Genomic DNA, 22,690 nt, shown 5'->3' with positions numbered 1-22,690 from the left:
TAATATAAAAACACTGGTTGATTAAGGAATGGGTGAGATTTATTCTGCTTAATCTATTTACTGAAGTACAAAATAAGCTAAAATAACTGTGCGTGTGTGTGCATATATAAAACAGCAATCTTGCAAAAAATCTAGAGAAAACAAAATATGAATTCTTTTTAATTATAAATTTTTAACTAAATATAAATTTAAGCTGTTGAAGTAAAACAAAATGATCAATACAAAACGTATTTGCTCTAACTTGATGTACTAAAATGTTTTTTCAGTAATAAAAACTATGAAGATGTTTATATATATATATATATATATATATATATATATATATATATATATATATATATATATATATATATATATACTTAAGCTAAATATAAATGTAAGCTGTTAAAATACAACTAAATACTAGTTACAAAACATTAACTTCAACTTCAACTTGATGTACTGAAGTATTTTATTATTAAAGCTATGAAGATATTTAAAATGTTTATTTATTTAAAATAAATCAATTTATTAAAAAAAATGTTTATAAATTAAAATTATTTTTTTTTTTATTTTTTTTTTTTAAAACTAGAGATAGAAATGGCCGAACATGCGCACGCAAAAAAATGTATATAGAAATTCCATCTACTATGAAAATGTCAAATATATTTATAAAATTACAAGAACATTTGTAATAATAATAATAATTCGTTACATTTATATAGTGCTTTTCTGGGCACTCAAAGCGCTTTACACAATGGGGGGGGGATCTCCTCATCCACCACCAGTGTGCAGCATCCACCTGGATGACGCGACGGCAGCCATTTTGCGCCAGACCGCACACCACACACCAGCTGATTGGTGGAGAGGAGACAGAGTGATGATATGCCAATCATGATATGGGGAGGGTTAGGAGGCCATGATGGACCGAGGCCAGTGGGCAGATCTTGTAATCTTGTTTTACTTGAATTGAATTTACTGCAATAACAAAACTAGAGATAAAAATGGCTAAACAAATATTAAACTATGTAGACATTTAAAAAAAAATGTATTAAAGTGACAAAAACACACAAGAAAATTTGTAGTTTGGTTTTAAATTGAATTGAGCTTACTAAAACAACAAAATTAGTGATGAAAATAACTAAAAAAAAATGTATCACAAATTAATAAAAACAAAAAGAAATGCCAAAAATTTATTGCAAAAACATACAAGAAAATTAGTTTTTTTTTTTTTTAACTTGAATAACAATTACTACATTTACAAAACTAGAGATACAAAAACACCCTAAAAATGAAAGTTTGAACTAAAATTTAAAACCGAAAATATGAAAAAAATAAAAACTAATTCACTCTATTACTAAAATGCACTGGTCTTGAAGGGGTTTTGCATGTCTCCTGTTTGTCTTTGCAGTGTGTGTTTGTGTGTGCGTGTATGCGTCCGCGCGTGTGTGATCAGTGGAGCAGCTGTCCAGTGTTCGGCCTGTTTGTCTGATGAAGCCGCGTGTCTGATATACTTTACTCTCAATATAAAGATGGTGTGCTTCAGAGACGTGGACAGAAACACAACGAGACGAGACGCTGCTTGTACTGTAGCTGTGTTTTCAGGATGATGAAAAGAAAGGACAAACATCTGAAGAGCACAGCAGATGTCACATATTGATGAAACGCTTCCTTTCAGTACATCTGCTAATGTGTACGTGCCTGTGTGTTTAACATTTAGAAATGTCTACATGTTTATTAATGAAGACAGTAATTCACTACTAATCATCAGTGATTCATAATGTTGTTATTATATTATTAACATTGAATATTTATGAATGACTAGATGTTTATTTATAAAGACAGTAATTCACTATTAATCATTGATTTATATTATTATTATTATTACTATTATTATTATTATTATTATTATTAGTATTATTATTGTTATTATTAAATATTTATGAATGTCTAGATGTTTATTTATAAAGACAGTAATTCACTATTAATCATTGGCGATTTATATTATTATTATTACTATTAAATATTTGTGAATGTTTATTATTATTATTATTATTATTATATATTACTATTATTATTATAATTATTATGATTTATATTATTATTATTGTTAAATATTTGTGAATGTCTAAATGTTTATTTATAAAGACAGTAATTCATTAATAATGATCAGCGATTCATATTATTATAACTATTTTATTTTATTATTATAAATATTATTATTATTATTATTAGAATTAGTATTATTATTGTTATTATTTAATATTTATGATTGTCTAGATGTTTATTTATAAAGACAGTAATTCATTATTAATGATCAGTAATTCATATTATTATTATTTTATACTTTTATTGATATTATTATTATTAATATTAGTATTATTATTGTTATTATTAATCATTTATGAATGTCTAGATGTTTATTTATAAAGACAATATTTTTTTTATTTATCATCGCTGATTCATAATATTGTTATTATATTATTAGTAAATATTTGTGAATGTCTAGATGTTTATTGATAAAGACAGTAATCAATATTAATCAACAGCTATTCGTAATATAATTATTTTATTATTAACAATATAATTTTTTTTAATGTTTAGAGGTTTATATATTAAGGCACAGTAACCCATTGCAAATAAGTAACTTATATATATATATATATATATATATATATATATATATATATATATATATATATATATATATATATATATATATATATATATATATATATATTTTTTTTTTTTTTATTAATATTAAACATGTATGAATGTGTTGAGGTTTATGTTGTCTTTAAGCAGTTTATTTATAAATATGGTAACTCCTTGTTACGTAGTGGATATTCATGATCCTATAGTTTTTTTTATAATTATGATAATAATAATAATAACTTATTTAGCATCAGGCTTAGACCCAGACACAAACAGAATAGTTATTATTTTACATTAATTGTATTTTACTTAGTCTAAAGACTAGATAAACACTCATTGTTTCTTAAAGTGTATTTTTAACATGGTTAATTACCTAGCAATTGCAAACTAACAGCATATTTAAATAAATTATATTTATAGTTTGTATATATTTTTGACAAGAAGCGCTTTTTTAATAAAAAAGTAATATTGAATAAACAATAAATTACATGACATGTATGTAAGTAGATTTTATATATATATATATATATATATATATATATATATATATATATATATATATATATATATATATATATATATATATATATATAAAATACCTAACCTAACTTTTACACAAGTAAAATAGATCAAATATCCTACTTCATTATTTTAAACTTTAGAAAAAAATTAAAGTATGTGTAATAAAATATTATATTATATATAAATAATTATAAATAAATATATATTCTTCAATAAAGCAATAGAAATACAAAAAAACAACTTTTGAAATGTAATAAAGCCTATTGGTGACTAAAGAAAGATGTGAGATTAAAGGAAGATGCAAATGAAGCGTTTTGTTAAACAACATGGGTGTATTTCTGACATGACAGAGGAGCTTTGATTTTGTTTGTTGAATGTTTCAATCTTGTAGTTTCTGACTTGAGCTTTTCACAGCGCTTTATTTTCCTGATGTCAGGTCAGGACATTTGCATCTGATGAGTTACAGCGGCTGTCATTCTGTCACAGTATAAAATATGTCTCTTGCTTTGTCTCACCTCAGATGTGTTTCATACACACATATCTGCCTGTGTGTGTCTGTGTGTGTTTGTGCGTGTGGTGTTTCTCCACAAAGAGGATGACACAAATCAATTATGGTGAGAGCATGAAACTGAAGCTTTCTTTATTATATTGACAGAAAAACTTTGGCTCAGTCCCTTTATTTATCAGTGGTTGCCACAGTGGAATGAACCAACAACTATCCCAGCATATGTTTTATGCAGTGAATGCCCTTCCAGCTGCAACCCAGTACTGGGAAACACCCATACACTCTCATGCACACACATAAACTACGGCCAACTTAGTTTATTCAATTCACCCATAGCGCATTTGTGTGGACTGCAAGGGAAACCCATGCCAACATGTGGATACTAGCCAAGCCAGGACTTGAACCAGCGACCTTCTTGATGTGCTATACACTAAGCCACTGTGCTGCCCTTCAATGATTTAACGGAAATCAAAAAAAAAAATATCCCTTTTGGAAAAATCAATTGAAATCATTCATTCATCCATTTATTTTCTGGTCGGCTTAGTAGGGCTGCTCGATTTTGGGAAAAATCATAATCAAGATTATTTTGGTCATAATTGAAATCACGATTATTCAAAACAATTACTGTTAAAGTCAAAATTATTAGCGCTCCTGAGAATTTTGTAAAAAAAATAATATTTCCCAAATGATGTTTAACATAGCAAGGAATTTTAACAGCATTTCCTCTTATATTTTTTTCTTCTGGAGAAAGGCTTTTTTATTTTTATTTTGGCTAGAATAAAAGCAGGTTTTTTCAAGCAAGTCTATAATATTAGCCCCCTTAAGCAATATATTTTTTGATTGTCTGCAGAAGAAACTACTGTTATACAATGACCTGCCTAATAACACTAATTAAGCCTTTAAATCGCACTTTGAATCTGAATGCATGCATTTTGAAAAAAATATCTAGTCAAATATTATGTGCTCTCATCATGACAAAGACAAAATAGATCAGTTATTAGAAAAGAGTTATTAAAGCTATTATGTTCAGAAATCTTCTTTCCATTAAACAGAAATTGGGGGGAAAGGGTTGCTAATATTCAGGACTTCAACTGTATACAAACAGTTATTTTCCACCCTGCAAAGGAAAGAGAAATAAATGCAATAGAATAAAAATATGCAACAAACTGTGCTTTAAGCATCTTCACTTTAAGAAACTGTTACGTGTTTTATGATGTTAAAGTGGGATGCTGTAACATTTAAGTGAGACAGGTGTAATGTGTGCGACAGATCAATAATGAGGCAAGGTTCAGTTACTCTCATTTAAAGCTTTTACTCAATAATTGAATTGAAACATGTAACAATAATAAATGGGGGAGAAAAAAAATAAACAAACATTTATAATTATTATCTTTAAACAAGAACAACGAGTGTAAGCCAAATCAAAGAAATTAACAAAACAAAACAATCCTTAAATCTAATGTCTAAACTAGGCGTCAAAAAGAAACACAAATAAAAACCGAGATCTTCAGTGTGTACGACACCCGAACTAAACTAATCAAACTACAAAACTCAAAAATACACGGGTGGCAAAACACTCAAACTAACCTAACAAAACATCAATCTAAACTAAAACAAAACAAACCGGATAAGTCCGTTAAATCTTAGTTTAGAATCACACAACCATCATCATATGTTACTTAAAGCCAACAAAGTTCAACAAGCAACTCGAATTATCACAGTAACTGAGAGATCACAAAATAGACGAAGCATTTGCACAAACAAATTGCGTGGAGCACAAAGGGTACGCCGAGGCAGGGCGCACACCACACACTGGACTGACAGGGCTTTAAAAACTTGCGGCTCTACCTGGGATTGATGGAACCGGAGATCGTCATAATGATGATGGACAGAATAATAAACCAATAAGAAACCTGGGGTTGAGCAAACGGAGAGGAGGGTGAAAAAAAAAACAGGAAAAAAAACATAAATCATAACAAAACACTTTAGCTACAAAAGTCCTTCAGTCAAGAGCAGAGGCATGTTCTCCATTTGTTGTTTGATTAATAATCATAAAAATAGGCGGCAGAAGGATTATCGCGCGCTGTCTCTTTAATAGTTTCTCTGCCGCGTCTTTTTTGATTCTCAACTCGTTTGTTTATTACACAAAGGATGCTTGATATGAATAATTACTAAACGCCGCGTTTTGACACCTATTTGACCATTAAGGCGCTCACGTTAAGATGACTTTAGATGTGTGCGCTGACTGCGTTCTGCTCGTCTCTGACTGCATGCTTCAATTCTGTGTGTGCGCGGCACACAGAATCATGCGGTATTTCGCGCTTTTAAGATCAACACGTATACAACTGGAAAGGGGGCGGTATATGATGCAATAATCGTTTATCTTGATTAATGATTTTTCATAATCGTTAGAAGGCAAAATCGAAATCGGATTTTCGATTAATTGCACAGCCCTATGGCTTAGTGCCTTTATTCATCCGGGGTCGCCACAGCAGAATGAACCGCCAACTTATCCAGCAAGTTTTTACACTGCGGATGCCCTTCCAGCCGCAACCCATCTCTAGGAAACATCCACACACACATTCACACACACTTATACACTACGGACAATTTAGCCTACCCAATTCACCTGTACCACATGTCTTTGGACTGTGGCGGAAACCCATGCGAAGGCAGGGAGAACATGCAAACTCCACAGAGAAACGCAAACTGAGCCGAGGTTCGAACCAGCGACCTTCTTGCTGTGAGGCGACAGCACTACCTACTGCGCCACTGCCTCGTGCTCAATTGAAATCTACTTCTATAAAAAGTGTGTGGGCACTTATGCACTTAACATAAGTTGCAGCACAATAATAGAAATGCGATTTATGTTCCAGAAAAATACAGTGAAGCTGCACAGTTCATAAAGCACTTGAACTGTGCCGGGAGTTTGTGTTTGACAGCACATGAGGGACCCAAAGCCACTTTTTCGGCTAGATATGGCGATCGATGAGGCCCGTCCTGAAGGCAGAGCAGGCCCCGTGTCCATTTTTCACAGGCCGCTATTGATGCCCTGTCAAACCGGCTGACACACCACTCATGTAAACAGCGGTGGAGAAGGCGGGACAATCCCCGGCAGATTTGAGCTGTTGATTAAGCTTGGCTTTCACCTCTTTGTGCCGCTGGGTCCTGCTCTCTTTATATACAGGATTCGGCTATTCTGTGCTGTTATTCACTGACGTCAGGTGCTTTTGTGTGCTCGGCTCCATTCATGTTAGCCTGCGCACTGACACAAACACTTTACACAGGCGAGGGCAGAACTTCAGCTGCTAATGTAACCTGAGGATTGGTGAGCCATGCATGATGCATATGAGAAATGAAAGCATGCATATCTTTATTCTGCTTGTGTAGGGGGCATTAGTGCACAAACACCATTCAGACATGTTGGATTTAGTATTTTATTATCAGATTCATTTAAAGTTTAGTATCAGTATGTTCGTCTTAATGTCACCATGACACAGCAGTTAGGATTATCCTTTTTTTTTTTTCTCAATTGTGATGCACATCCTTTTTAAATAGTCCTGAAATAAGAAATAAGTGTAGGAGGGTGCATGATTTTGTCATTTGGGAACCGTTTGGATCATTGAAAGATGGGTGTTGCTAATAAATTGAAGGAAGATTGATGAATTAGTGAAGGCAGAGCAGAAATGAGACCTGCATAGCCCTGCCCTAAAGGAAAGATAGCCTTACCCTAAATGACTCGTCTCCCTAACCCAAAGTACAGATAACCCCATCCTAAAGAACAGATAGCCACCCCTAACAACAGATAGCCCCATCCTAAAGAACTGATAACCCCGCCCTAAAGAACTGATAACCCCGCCCTAAAGGACAGATAGCCACCCCCTAACAACAGATAGCCCCTTCCTGAAGTACTAATAACCCCGCCCTAAAGGACAGATAGACCTACCCTAAAGAACTGATAGCCCAACCTTAATGGACTGATAGCCACGCCTAAAAGGAATGATAGCCCTGCCCTAAAAGACAGATAGACCCGCCTTAAAGGACTAATAGCCCCACTCTATGGGACTGATATCCCTGTCCTAAAGAACTCGTAGCCCCACCCTAAAAGACTGATAGCCACACTCTAAAGGACAGATAGACCTACCCTAAAGGACTCATAGCCCCACTCTAAAGGACTGACAGCCCCACCCTAAAGAACTGACAGCCACGCCCTAAAGCACTGTTAGCCACGCCCAAAAGGACTGATGGACCCACCCTAAAGAATTGATAGTCACACCCTAAAAAACTGATAGACCCGCCCTTAAGGACTTATAGCCACACCCTTAAGGACTGATAGACCTATCCTAAAGGGCTGATAGCCCCACCCTAAAGAACTGATAGCCACGCCCTAAATGACCCATAGCCCCACCTTAAAGGACTGATAGCCACGCCCTAAAGGACTGCTAGCCCTACCTTAAAGGACAGATAGACCTACCCTAAAGGACTAATAGCCATGCTCTAAAGGAATGATAGCCACGCCCCAAATGACAGATAGCCCCGCCCTAAAGGACTGATAGCCCTACCCTAAAGGACAGATAGCCCCGCCCTAAAGGACTGATAGCCCTTCCTTAAAATACTGATAGCCAAGCCCTAAAGGACTGATAGCCACTCTCTAAATGACTAATAGCCACGCCCTAAGGGACAGATAGACCTACCCCTAAGGACTAATAGCCCTGCCTTATAGGACTGATAGCCACGCTCTAAAGGACAGATAGCTCTGACCTAAACCCTGGCCTAAAGGGATTTCATGTTACCAGAAGTGAAGAATAGTCATTTCGGTGGTCTAACCAAGCAACTACATGGAGAATCACAGCATTGAAATCTTTGATTTGAAGGAAGTATGTGAAATATGGGACATAAAGACAAAGAAACCAGGCATTGTGGATTTAATGGGGATTCAAACTAAAATGCCACGATGAACAAAATAATATTTAAAACTATCCACTTAAATGTGTTGATTGTCTGCTATAAGATTGTTTTAAAATGTATTTAATTACTGTGAACACATGGGTTGAACAAAAACATGTACAATCAATTACCAGCAGGTCTAAGTTTTCTTTTTCTTTTTTTAGTTAAAGTTTAAGTACTGTTTGAACCCAACTGTTGCACTCAATAAGTCTGTAATTGTCATATACTACTATGCAGCTTGTGAGAATTTAGATTTGAACTCCAGATGAACTCTTAAGTCTCTCAGGGCTGCTTCATAACTCATCAATTCAGTTGAACTTTTTTTTTTTTTTTTTTTTTACTTTTGGGTGTTTCTAAATTTATTTTGTCCTTAGAGAGATTCCTGCACAAGAACCATGACAAGTGCATCAGTGATTTGAGGTTTTTGTTCGTGCTGTTGTCAAGAATAAAACAAGTGCAGCTGAAGTTATGTGATTAGTTTGTCCAGCCTTCTCAGAATACTCTAGAAACTGCATAGCAATAGTTTATCAACCACACAGAACACCCTAACAACACCTCAAAAACACTGGAACTTCTGTATTTCACACAATCAAAGTTTTAAATGTGTTTTTAGAGAATTAACACAATCAACTTACAAGCATAATATGTTGTGTGGAAGTGCAACAAGCTATTTTGATTAGTCAGTACCCAACCTCACACAACAACCTCAAAATATTTTGCAAATCTGTGTTTGCTTCACACAAGTGAGTAAGCTTGACAATCCGTCTATAGAAACCTCTTCTTTCTATATTCTAGCTCTTAATTCTCTGGACACTGACAGATTTTTATTTGTATTTTGCATTATTAGCACTTGTCGTGTGTATTACCTCTTCTTGTTGAATCACCAAATGCCTCCTCAATTGTAAAGTGCTTTGGACAAAAGTGTCTGCTAAATGCTGAGACAATTTTCTGATATATATATATATATATATATATATATATATATATATATATATATATATATAGTTGAAAGCAGAAGTTTACATCCACTGTATAAAAAGGCACATAACTATTTAAAAAAGAAAGTCAGATGTTAATGTGACTAAACTTTTTCTCTTTTAGGTATGTTAGTATTATCACATTTGTTTCTGTTCTGCATAATATCAGAATAATAAGAGATATTTTTGAGAAATTGTTATAACTTTTCTTGAAAGTCAAGTTTGAATAGAATAAGACTATTCTGTCTCTGAAAAAACTCAGGTGATGGTGTCAAGGTTTTGGAAGTTTCTGATTGGCTAATTGACAACATTTGAGTTAATTAGAGGCAAAACTGTAGAATAGTATTTACGGTAAACCTCAAACACACACTGCTTCCTTGTGTGACAACATGGGAAAATCAACAAGCCAGAATCAACAAAAAAGCCAGATTACAATTCGCTAAATTACACTGGGAAAAATAATAATTGTTGGAGACATGTGCTGTGGTCTGATGGAACTAAGATTGAACTGTTTGGCCATAATGACCAGTGTTGCATTTGGAGGACAAAGGGGAAAGCTTACAAGCCTAGGAACACCATCCCAACATGTTGTGGGGGTGTTTTGCTGCAGCAGGGACTAGTCCACTTCACAGTATAGGTGGCATCATGAAGAAAGAACATTATGTAGAAATACTAAAGCAATATCTCAAGACATTAGCCAGCAAATTAAAACTTGGCCACAAATGGGTCCTCCAAACAGACCATGAGCATACTGCTAAATTAGTTCAAATGTGCTTTAAGGACAACAGAGTAAATGTTTTGGAGTGGCCATCACTAAGCCCTGATTTCAATCCTATAGAAAATTTGTGGGCAGAGTTGAAAAAGCTTGTGCGAGCAAGACAGCCTACAAATCTGACTCAGTTACACCAAGTCTGTCAGAAGGAGTGGGGCAAAATTCCTTGTGGAAGGATACCCAAAACATTTGACCAAAGTTATACAGTTTAAAAGCAAAGCTAAAAAATACCAAGGAAACTTGTGTGTAAACTTTTGACTGTCTAGAAATAAATAAAAAAAATCACTCATTTTTCTGGCATTAAACTAATGTAAATCATTTAGGTAATCCTAATCAACCTAAACTAATAAAAGTTTTGTATGGTTTACCGTCAGACATTTAAAAGAAATGGTTATGTTCCTTTTTTTAGAGTGTATGTAAACTTCTAGTTTCAACTGCTGTAGTAGTTGGGAATAACTCAACTTTTCAAGCACTAACCGAAGCAACAGCCAATCAGATCACTTTATGCAAATACCCCAGCTCAGACAGTAGCCAATTGCTGACTAATTTCATTGGCTGATGCTGCTGTGACAATCACGTCAGCCCCAACTTCAGATACACCCTCAGGCATTGAGGCTGAAGGCCTGTGTGAATCAGTTGTGTTAATCCAATAGAAAATATAATCAAACAGAGAAAAGTAAATAAATAAATCATTGATTTACAAACTAGTCCAAATTTTACATTAATTTTACCATTAACTATCAGATTTCAGCAAAGTCATTAGACTACTAGAAACGTCAAGCTGTCCATTTTTACTCATGACCACCTCTGAAGTTTTTACTGTCATGTTTTAATAAAAAATAACCGCGTCTGACCACCTCACCTAAAAATATCAGCTTTTAAAAGTGTGCTGCTTTTTCAAACTTTAAATTGCTTCAAACGGAGCACCTTCAAACTTCAAGCTTTTAAATCTACTCCAGATTTTCTGCTCAGGTTTTCCCTAGCCAACATCAAAGTTTGTCTCTTAAATCAAGTTTCTGGGTGAATTTGCATCTGCATATTTAAGCAGTGGAGTTGGAGCTGTCTAGCTGTATTTTGCATGTACAGTTGGTGCAAACTCTACACAAGCTGTCTGTTTTTTTTTTTTTTTTTTTTTTTTTTTTTTTTTTTTTTAGTCAGGCTTTGATTTTATTATGGGGATTTTTTTATTGTTTACATGTGAAGAACAAGCTGGACTTAAGTCAATGGTTCAATAACAATCACAGTCAACAGTTGTGTCAGCTAATGAATGCAAACACCTTAGTGTTTTCTTAACACATGCTTAAGCAGATATTAAACAATAGACACATTTCATATTTTAAAATATGTAAACCAAAAAGTAAAAAATGATATTAATAATAAAACAAAAACCTAATAATCAAAGTATATGTAAAGTACATTCAATTCAATTCATCTTTATTTCTATAGAACTTTTACAATGTAGATTGTGTCAAAGCAGCTTAACATAGAAGTTTTAGTAAATTGAAACTGTCAGTCCAGATTTCAGAGTTGGAGTTCAGTTTAGTTCAGATCAGTGGGGTTTAATTTTCACTGCTGAAAGTCCAAACACTGAAGAGCAAATCCATTATGCACAGCTCCGCATGTCCCAAGACCAAGCAAGCCAGTAGCAGGGAACAAACTTCACCAATTGACAAAAGTAAAGGAAAAAAAAAAACCTTAAGAGAAACCAAGCTCAGTTAAGCATGACCATTTCTACTCTGGCCAAATTTCCTGTGCAGAGCTGCAGTCTAGGTGGTGGATGTGTATATACAGCGGTGAAAATAAATGTGCAACACATTATCATTGACTTGAAATTTTCCCCAGATGTTGGTAACAACCAAAAAAATCCATATATGCAAAGAAAACAAATCTAGTTTACTAATTAAGTTATGCATAAAAAAATAAAAAGATTTAGGGTAAAAGTATTGAACATATGTAGAAAGGCAGGTGTAAATAGGCAGATAGCAACCCTCTGCCCTTCCTCGATGTAAATGAATATCAGCTGCTTCAGTCCAACATCTACATTAGCAGGAGGATGAAGATGAAACCAGGGTGAACATTTCAGCAAGACACTAATCCAAAACACAGCCAAGGAAACTCTCTAATGCTTTCAGAGAAAGAAAATAAAACTGTAGAATGGCCCAGCCAATCACCTGAGTTGAATCCAATAAAAATGCTAAATAAATGACAGATTTGAAATACTGAAGCAGCATCTCAAGACATCAGCCAGGAAATAAAACTTGGCCACAAATGGGTCTTCCAAATGGACCATGACCCTAAGCATACTGCCAAATTAGTTAAAATGTGCATTAAAGACATCAGAATGAATGTTTTGGAGTGGCCATCACAAAGCCCTGATCTCAATCCTATAGAAAATGTGTGGGAAGAGTTGAAATCTGCCTACAAATCTGACCCAGTTACACTAATTCTGTCAGGAGGGATGGGTCAAAATTACTTATTGTGAGAAGCTTGTGGAAGGATACCTAAAACATTTGACAAAGTTATACAGTTTAAAAGTGAAGCTAAAAAAAGGAAATATATGTAAACTTCTGACTGTCTAGAAATTAATAAAAATAAATTCTAATTTTTCTGGCATTTAGCAAATGTAAATCATTTAGGTAATCCTAATCAACCTAAAACGTTTAGTATGATTTACCATCAGACATTTAAAAAATAATGGTAACGTTATTTTTTTTTAGAGTGTATGTAAACTTATGGTTTCAACTGGGGGCTACAGCCCCCCTAAAATAGGTCTAGCAACGCCCATGGTATCAGTGGCGTAGCGGACGGGCCCGCAGGGCACGCACCGCAGGGGGGCCCCACATCGTCGGGATTTTCAACAATTGAAAATCTGGCAACCGCAATAATCAAACTCTTGGGAACAACTGTGGTCGGAACCAAAGTTCACAGGTCTGTGTTCTCTTAACTCCTCTCAAGCGGTGGACTACTTCATTCTGATTGCTTGCCGCCGAACCGTGTCATAGCTCATACCATAAAGTTGACTTGATTTCAACTCTCCTCAACGCCCACACAGGAGAAGATGCGCCGCGCTGTTCCTCGCCGCTGGTTCTCATTAAAAATGAATGACTTTTGGCTACTTTGACGCTCTCGCCGCTTTCGATTTGTGATCGCTTCTCAGTTTGTGAAGGCTTCCCCGCGTTGTTGCTCCACCCCGCCCCCTTTCCCGCTCCTCAGTTTGTGATCGCTTCTTAGTTTGTGAAGGCTTCCCCGCGTTGTCGCTCCACCCCGCCCCCTTTCACGCTCCTCAGTTTGTGATCGCTCCTTAGTTTGTTATCGCTCCTCAGTTTGTGATCGCTCCTTAGTTTGTGGAGGCTTCCCCGCGTTGTCGCTCCACCCCGCCCCCTTTCACGCTCCTCAGTTTGTGATCGCTCCTTAGTTTGTGGAGGCTTCCCCGCGTTGTCGCTCCACCCCGCCCCCTTTCACGCTCCTCAGTTTGTGATCGCTCCTTAGTTTGTGATCGCTCCTCAGTTTGTGATCGCTCCTTAGTTTGTGGAGGCTTCCCCGCGTTGTCGCTCCACCCCGCCCCCTTTCACGCTCCTCAGTTTGTGATCGCTCCTTAGTTTGTGATCGCTCCTCAGTTTGTGATCGCTCCTTAGTTTGTGGAGGCTTCCCCGCGTTGTCGCTCCACCCCGCCCCCTTTCACGCTCCTCAGTTTGTGATCGCTCCTCAGTTTGTGATCGCTCCTTAGTTTGTGATCGCTCCTCAGTTTGTGATCGCTCCTTAGTTTGTGATCGCTCCTTAGTTTGTGATCGCTCCTTAGTTTGTGATCGCTCCTTAGTTTGTGATCGCTCCTCAGTTTGTGATCGCTCCTTAGTTTGTGATCGCTCCTTAGTTTGTGATCGCTCCTTAGTTTGTGATCGCTCCTCAGTTTGTGATCGCTCCTCAGTTTGTGATCGCTCCTTAGTTTGTGATCGCTCCTCAGTTTGTGATCGCTCCTCAGTTTGTGATCGCTCCTCAGTTTGTGATCGCTCCTCAGTTTGTGATCGCTCCTCAGTTTGTGATCGCTCCTTAGTTTGTGATCGCTCCTCAGTTTGCTACGCCACTGCATGGTATATTTTATGTCTTAACAGTAACTTCAAAGTAATTAGTAATCTGATTTCTTTTTTCATGAAGTAATTGGTAATATAATCAGATTACAATTTTCCAGTAGTAATCAGTAATCAGTCATTTGTAATCGGTTACTTTTTAAAGTAACTTAGCCAACACTGTTGGTTGTTAATTAGTGTATTGCTATATCCTATATTTGTGTTTTTGTTCTGCAGAACATGCACTGTTAAGTTTTATTTTAGCCCAAGAGAAATTGATATAGACGTTCACTTGTGCTGTTTTTATCTCTGAACTTCTCCTACACAGAGTATGTACAGTATCTGATCTTTCTGAGGTAAAACTAAAAAAAAAAAAATCTTTTATCTTTTAAAAGTTTGAAGAGATGCTTGATGTCTTTACTTTGATGAGTTGATGAGTGTTTTGTTGACGTGAACATGTCAGAAAGTGCTCCTCCATTGCGCTGCATTGCATCAGATCACCGTGAACCTCGTTGGACTTTATTTGCGTGAGAAATCTCTTCTCTTTCTGGCGCTGTGATTTACTCCTTCATGTCTTTATAAAAACTGGAGACAGCAACTCTACTGCTGACAATTAAAAGAGCACATCAGAGCTGTGTGTGCACTGTAGCTCTACTGTATATAATACTTATGTGAGTGTATGTTTATTTGTATAGGGTGGTGTTTATGTTTACTGTATCCACCTCGTGTGTTCTCCTGGTGCGTGTACACTGAGATTAGCTGTGCGAGAGAAGGAACGCAGCTCTTTGTGTGATGAATGATGTACTCAAAGGGTCCTTTTAAATCCTGTGTAATATGATCCGTCTTTCAGCGTGGCTCGCAAATAAACTGAGCGCCGGTGCTTTAGTGGCTGTTCTCCTGTTTTATGTGTCTGTCAGGCCACAGGTTTTATGTAGAGGACAGAAGATTGAACCTCAGAGTGATATACAGTATCAGGTCAAGGAAACATCTCACTCCTGCAGCAGAACTACATCGTATAGAGCAGATATACACTCTAGATACTGAAATAAAGTCAGAATTGTGATTTGGCTTCTGCACTGAGCAAATTACGCAGGCGATGATTTAATAAAGTAAATTTATGCGCTAGAGGTTATTAATGCATGTGTTTTTCATGATACACTGAGTTTATTGGTTCATTTACTGTGAATCAAGTAGTTGAAGATTCCAACCCAGGCTCATTGTGGAAACGTAGCCCTGTAGACGTTTCTGGAGGCTGTGAAATACGTCCCTGGAGGTACGTATTTGTGCAGTTTTTGTTTTCGCGAATCTGCAAGAGGCCACTGTGCCATGCTTTTTCGCGTCTCGGACGCCTCTTGGGAGCGTGCACCGTTCGCATACGCGCTGTTCGCATACGCGCTGTTCGCATACGCGCTGTTCGCATTCACGCTGTTCTCACGCGTAAAGCCGCCGGAGGCCGCTGTCGAGCGACCGTCTGTCCGACTGACGGACTGAATGACTCAACGATCGACTGGGCGGCCGGCCAATCGGCAGACCGAGCCACCCTCCTCCTACTCCTTCTTCCCTAAACCCAAGCGATGATTTACAAAAGCCGTCCAGAAAAGAAAAGCAAAAGCCCTCGTCCGATTTTTTTTTTTTTTTTTTTTTTTTTTTTTTTTTTTTTTTTTATTCGAACCCGGTCGTCGACGCGGCCGGCTCCTCATCCTCCGGGCCTCCACTCCGCCGACGTATCACTGTGAGCTAAGCGGACAAACTGGTTGCGGCGGGAAAGCCCTCCACACTGACACGCCAGCAATACACCTCAACACGCCTCCTTTTTTAGACCAGAACGCTTATAGGCGCACATATGATTGCAAATGCATTTGCTATTTAAACAGCGTGGCGCAAAACATTAAAACGACTCTTGCGCCAAGCTGAAACTAGCAAACGATAATTGCATCACACCTTGCGCCACATTGTGCCGGGTGTATGATAGGGCCCATTGAGTGTGATTCAATGTGATTACACTGATTTTATTTCAGCAAGCTATGTTAAAAAAGCGTATTAATTGATTTAAAAATTAACTCATATTACATTTTTTTTTAAAAGTAGCTCAAATATTATTACTTAATGTTTTTTTTTTTTAAAAAGGAATGCCTTACTTGTTACTTTAAATGTAATATTATTAACTTGCGTTAAGCCTGGTTTATACTTCTGCGATAAGTGACGGCGTAACCCACCGCACATGCAACACGTGTAGCTGTGCATTTATACTTCTGCGCGCTGTCTCTGTTGGTCTGCATTAACACTTCAGAAACGCTAGTGGCGAATCTGAATGGCTGATAGCCGTGATATATTTAAGTAATATCAGCACCCGTTTAGCCTCTTTACCCTTTGTGTATTACGCTGTGTCGAGTTTCTTCGCTGCTGTTTTGCTTTTCCTGAACACCTCCGGGATGTACAAGTGGCTCAAACTCGCTCATTTTGAGACAGGAACCGGCGGACGTGCAACAACTTTAACTATGAGGTAAACGCAAAACAAAACTTTCCATCCGGAGCTTCTTCACGGGACTCCACACTTGTAAACAATCGCTCCATCGGGGTGGCACCATTCGCGCGGCTCTCGGTCCCGCCCAGACTCGTCAGCGCTACCAAGCCGACCAATCACAAAGCTTGTGCTACTAGTCGTTGCGACGTGTAGTTATATTTTTTTGAGAGGTGCACACCACAGCGACGCCGACGGCCACGGCGTAGGGCTATGCGTCAACAGCGTAGCATACGCGTGCGTTTGACGCAGAAGTATAAATCAGCCTTTACTTGTAAATTGTTACACCAAACATTGAAACAAGTAGCTGATTAGCGATGTTGATATTTGTAATGATTGCCTAATGATCCTGTTTTATTTTCCTGCTTAATTCCTCATCTTCTGCTTGTGTTCATCACATTTAGATTCCCAATCTGGCTGAAGGGGTGCGGATCCACGGAGAGAAGGTGACAGAGGCTTTGCGGCCGTTCCACGAGCGCCTAGAAGCCTGTTTCAGACAGCTGAAAGAGAAGGTGGAGAAGCAGTACGGCATCAGAACACTAGTGAGTGCCTACAGACAGTCCATTTCCAAACAAACCATCACACTTTCAGCACTCGCTCCGCAATAATCTTCATCCTTCACGCATGCATTGTTCGCATGTTCTTCACCACCGCACGCATGCAGGGTCACATTTCTGCCGGGTGGACATTCATAGTCATTGTTTTTATTTCACATTATTCATACATTAGTCTGGGTTTGACTTGTGTGTTGCATGTCTGGATGTATTGTATGCTTGTTTGCATTTGTCATCAGTCTGCATGCATGTTTGTCTGCATTTGTTGTCAGTTTGCATGCATTACTTTTTTGTGTCTGTCATTTTTCATCAGTTTGCATGTATTTTTTATTTTTTTTTGTCTGTTTGTCATCTGTCATCAGTTTGAATGCATGCATTTTTTGTGTGTTTGTCACTTGTCATCAGTTCGTATCCATACACTGTTTTTCTGCATTTGTCTTCCTCTGGTGTTGGGTTCTGGTTTCTTTTTCTGGTGTCTTTCTCACTATTTTAAAACCATTTGTATCTGCTGAATGGGGATTATGAGGCATTATTTTTAAAATCTGCTGCTTTTTAATAATAAATATTGTGAACAGCACTTAAGTCATGGCAGCTGTTAGATGGGTTTGAGACAGTTGCTCTGTTAATCATTGTTACTTGCTTTAATAGATTTTTCAGTCTGGATAAGTTTTATAAGCTAACTATAAAAACAGACAATAAATATTGACTGTCATGCATTTTTGCCATGATTTACAAACGTTTAGTACAAAGCTTTAGAACAAAAATAATTTGCTTACGTACAATAAAAGACTGTAATCACACTTTGATTTATTAATTGTCCTTTTAAATCTCTGTACATTGCAACCTCCTTCAAAACACTATTGAATGTGTTTATTTGCATTAGTCTGCAAGAAGATTTAGTAATTTGAAATCTATTCAAATTTAATATGGTCACTTATTGTATGTTACAATTTAATGCACAAAGTTGAGATTAAGTAAGTCATTTAACTTTTACTTATAATAATTGTTATACACTGGATGATTGTGGAATATAATTTTACCCATATGTTTACATCATTTACACAAGTTAATATTATTGCAATTTACATGAATTTATTATGCTTTTTATGTACAGAAGTATTATATATTTCACACAAAACTTCAACTATAATGGAAATAAAAAGTCATAAAAATGCTTTCAAACTGATTTTTTATTTATTTATTTTGCCTAAAATAAAATTGTTTCAATTAAGATAAAAAAAAATGTCACATTGGGGAGAAGCTCAATGAAAAGTTAATGTGTTAAATGGTTATTAAATATATATCTGCATGCATGTACATTTTATTAATTTGACATTGTATATATTTGTTTATTTTTAAATGAGTGACAATATATAGTTAATCAAATGATGATAGCAGTTTTAACAGAAAAGGTTAGCCTGGTCATTTTAGTAATAACTTCATTACCTTCATTACCGTTAATTAGATCTAACAGCATTGACAAAGCAGCATGGTGCATTTAGTTTACTAAAGAAAAACCTAAATATTTAGTTTGACCTTGGATGTAATGAGAAAAAAAGACAAATATTACAATATTGATGCTGAAACAATATATTGTGCAGCCCTAATAAATATATTTGACAAATGTATTTGACAAAAAATTTCAACTATTATAGAACTAAATGGTCATAAAAATGCTTTTATACTGTTTTTTTTTTCCTAAAATAAAATTATATTAATTAAAATTTAAAAAAAGTCACAATGGAGGAGAAGCTTAATGAAACGTAAATGTGTCAAATGGTTACTCAATATAAATCTAAAATGTTTGAATAGCACCATTTTACGGTTTTCTAGGGAGTCTAACAGTACTGAGATACAGAAATTGAATAATCACAATGCAAAAAATGCTTTTCTTTCTTTGCTTTGTCTCATTTCTGATCTAAATAACTCTAGATCATATATAAATATTGTTTTGTCTTCAACTTCAGAAGAAATAAGGCAAAATTAAGAGTTTTTCCATAAAAAAAGTTAAATGATCTGCCAGTGGAGTAAAATAATCTTGCTTTTGCTTTAAAACGTACATATTTGTTCTGGATAGATACAGTGATTAAATACAGTTCTTTAGTTCCTGTTTAACTACAATCCAGGCTCACATTGCATATCTTGTCATTAAACTATTGCAGATGCACACATTGCAATATGGAAGCTGAAACGATATATGTTGTGCAGCCCTAATATATATATATATATATATATATATATATATATATATATATATATATATATATATATATATATATATATATGATTTTTTTTCTAAAATAAAATTGTTTTAATAAAGCAGAAAAAATGTCACATTGGTGAGAAGATTAGTTGATAAATGGTTAATAAATATATATCTGCATGCACATAAATTTTATTTCATTTTACATTGTATTTATATGTTTATTTTTAAATGAGTGGCAATATATAGTTAATCAACTTATGGTAGCAGCATCAACAGAAAAGGTTAGCCTGGTCATTTCAGTAATAACTTCCTCAGACTTAATCATGTAGTTCATCAAATGTGATATTGAGAGTCATTACCGTTAATTAGATCTAACAGCAATGACAAAGCAGCATGGTGCATTTAATTTACTAAAAAAGAAAAACCTAAATATTATTTAGTATGACCTTGGATAAAATGAGAAAAAAAGACAAATGACTCGGTATAGCATAGCTATAAAATAAGATTTATGAGTCTCATTTTTAAAACACAAATGCCATTGCAGTTGTACAATGACCCATGTGCAGTTTAGACATGAGATATGATCCTGCTGCTAAAAATAAAAATCATTTGTGATTGTTTACTGCAGTTGTTGATTGATAATCGATGCATTACATGTTCACAAATTTATGAATATATATATATATATATATATATATATATATATATATATATATATATATATATATATATATATATATATATATATATATATATATATATATATATACACACACAACAGTTCTGTCTGGTTCTGGAATCTGAATGGCTGATAGCCGTGATATATTTAAGTAATATCAGCACCCGTTTAGCCTCTTTACCCTTTGTGTATTACTCCGCCCACATACAGCCAGCAACAAGCAGACACTACAGATCTAATGTTTAAAACGTGCTTGCTCGGCTGTCAGCTTATGATTTGAATCCAAGCGGAAGAAAGTAGTTCCTCATACAAAAGGGTTTTTGAGACACTCCATGTTTGATTTTGTTTTTATATACACAATTATGCCGTCAAACACAAATATCACAAACACAAATATAAACACAATATCACACGAGTAGCAGTGCGATATGGCTGTATATCGGCACTGGTTGGGGCACTAAGGCACTCTGTCTGCGGCCTTGTGCCAACGCACGCCTCCCACCAGTGCCGATATACAGCCATATCGCACTGCTACTCGTGTGATATTGCTCATATATATATATAGTTGGGATGATTTACAGTTTAACCCAAAGAATGAGCAGTCTGTCAGATGAAGAAGAGCCAGAGTCAGAGATTCAAATAAATAAATAAGTAAAGTTTACTGAAGATAGTTTACAGTTTCATCAGCAGAAGCCAGCTTCAACTCTCGCAATGTGTTCCTAGGCCGCTCTGACTTACAGTACAACAATGTAGCAATTATGCTCTTTACACAAGTCCAGAAAAGGTGGGATACAGGTAAACAGTTCTCATTGGTTACAGCAAAAATAGACAATTCTAAATGCCTGCGCCAATGAAGTATTGTATCTAACTCCAGATATGGATGGCGACATGGTTCTCGGGGGTCGGGCTGATCTCCGACCTGTAAAAACTAAACCAGGGACACGATAGATGCAAGAGACAACCTGTTGTGGAAACTCAAGGTTGTTTTTTGTACGTTTAGCTGTTTTACCAAACTGGTTCAAGACTGGTTCCATCAACATTCGGCTACAATATCCTTACTACACACAGAGTCTATCTACATACAAAAGGAATTACTTTAATAAGAATTAACAATCAAAACAGAACAATCAAAACAGCTAAATTACTGTAGACAATATCATGACAAATAGAACAGGTGTTTTCCCTCTCCTCTACATCAGTAATTCCATCCAGAGGGACCAAGGGGGAGAGAGAGAGATCTCCAAGACCTATGACCTGGTTTTTGTGTGTCTCCACAATATAGTGCTGCACAATATATTGTATCAGCATCGATATCGCAATGTTTGCATCTACAATAGTCACATCGCAAAATATGCAATATGTGGATTGAATTTAATTACTGTATTTTTATGCCACAAATATGTACGTTTTAAAGCAAAAACAAGATTATTTTACTCCACTTGTTATTTTGCTTGTTTTAAGGAAAAACTCTTAATTGTGCTTTATTTCTTCTGAAGTTGAAGACAAAACAATATTTATACATGATCTAGGATTTATTTAGTTTTTGATATTTGGATTAGAAACAAGACAAAGCAAAGAAAGAAAAGCATTTATTTATTTTTTTGCATTGTGATTATTCAATTTCTGTATCTCAGTAATGTTAGACTCCCTAGAAAACCGTAAAATAGTATTATTAAACCATTTTACATATATATTTAATAACCATTTGACACATTTACGTTTCATAAATTTTCTCCCCATTGTTAATTTTTTTTAAAATATATTTTAATTAATACAATTTTATTTTAGGAAAAAAAAAAAACAGTATGAAAGCATGTTTTTGACCATTTATTTCAATTATAGTTGAAGTTTTTTGTCAAATACATTTGTATGTAATATATATATATATATATATATATATATATATATATATATATATATATATATATATATCATATTATATATATTTTTTGCATTGTGATTATTCAATTTCTGTATCTCAATACTGTTAGACTCCCTAGAAAACACAATATTATCACAAATAGTATTCACAATATTTATCACAAAAAAATAAACTATCGCAATATCAGATTTTTCCAATGTCCTGCAACCCTATAATCCTGAGGTGTTTGCATTGATTATCTTTTTTTAAAAGAATTGAATCAGTTAATCTCAATGAACCAAAGTTAAATTATTGTCATTTAATCTTCATGTTTTAGTTAATGAGATAAGACTGGTAAAATGAGTATTACATTTTAATTATGCATGTAATCTATTACATAATCATTTTAATTATGTAGTCAGTGTAAAATATTATGTTTAATGAAGAG

The 22,690-nt window shown here is 35.3% G+C and overlaps 1 protein-coding gene across 3 annotated transcripts in view; it reads left to right on the top strand.

The window, feature by feature from the left end:
* The window catches only part of dock1 (dedicator of cytokinesis 1), a 525,870-nt gene that overhangs the window by 437,990 nt on the left and 65,190 nt on the right, over window positions 1–22,690 (top strand). For all 3 annotated transcript variants that reach the window (XR_012387688.1, XM_073917871.1, NM_001110011.1), the window contains 1 exon segment: window positions 17,347–17,484. Coding sequence is in view for 2 of the 3 variants with exons in the window: in XM_073917871.1 (XP_073773972.1) it covers window positions 17,347–17,484 (138 nt within the window). In the remaining variant the exon portion in view is untranslated.

The sequence above is a fragment of the Danio rerio genome, chromosome 12 (assembly GCF_049306965.1).
Source record: "Danio rerio strain Tuebingen ecotype United States chromosome 12, GRCz12tu, whole genome shotgun sequence".
Classification (NCBI taxonomy): domain Eukaryota; kingdom Metazoa; phylum Chordata; class Actinopteri; order Cypriniformes; family Danionidae; genus Danio; species Danio rerio.
This window is presented reverse-complemented; position numbering and strand designations above follow the sequence as displayed.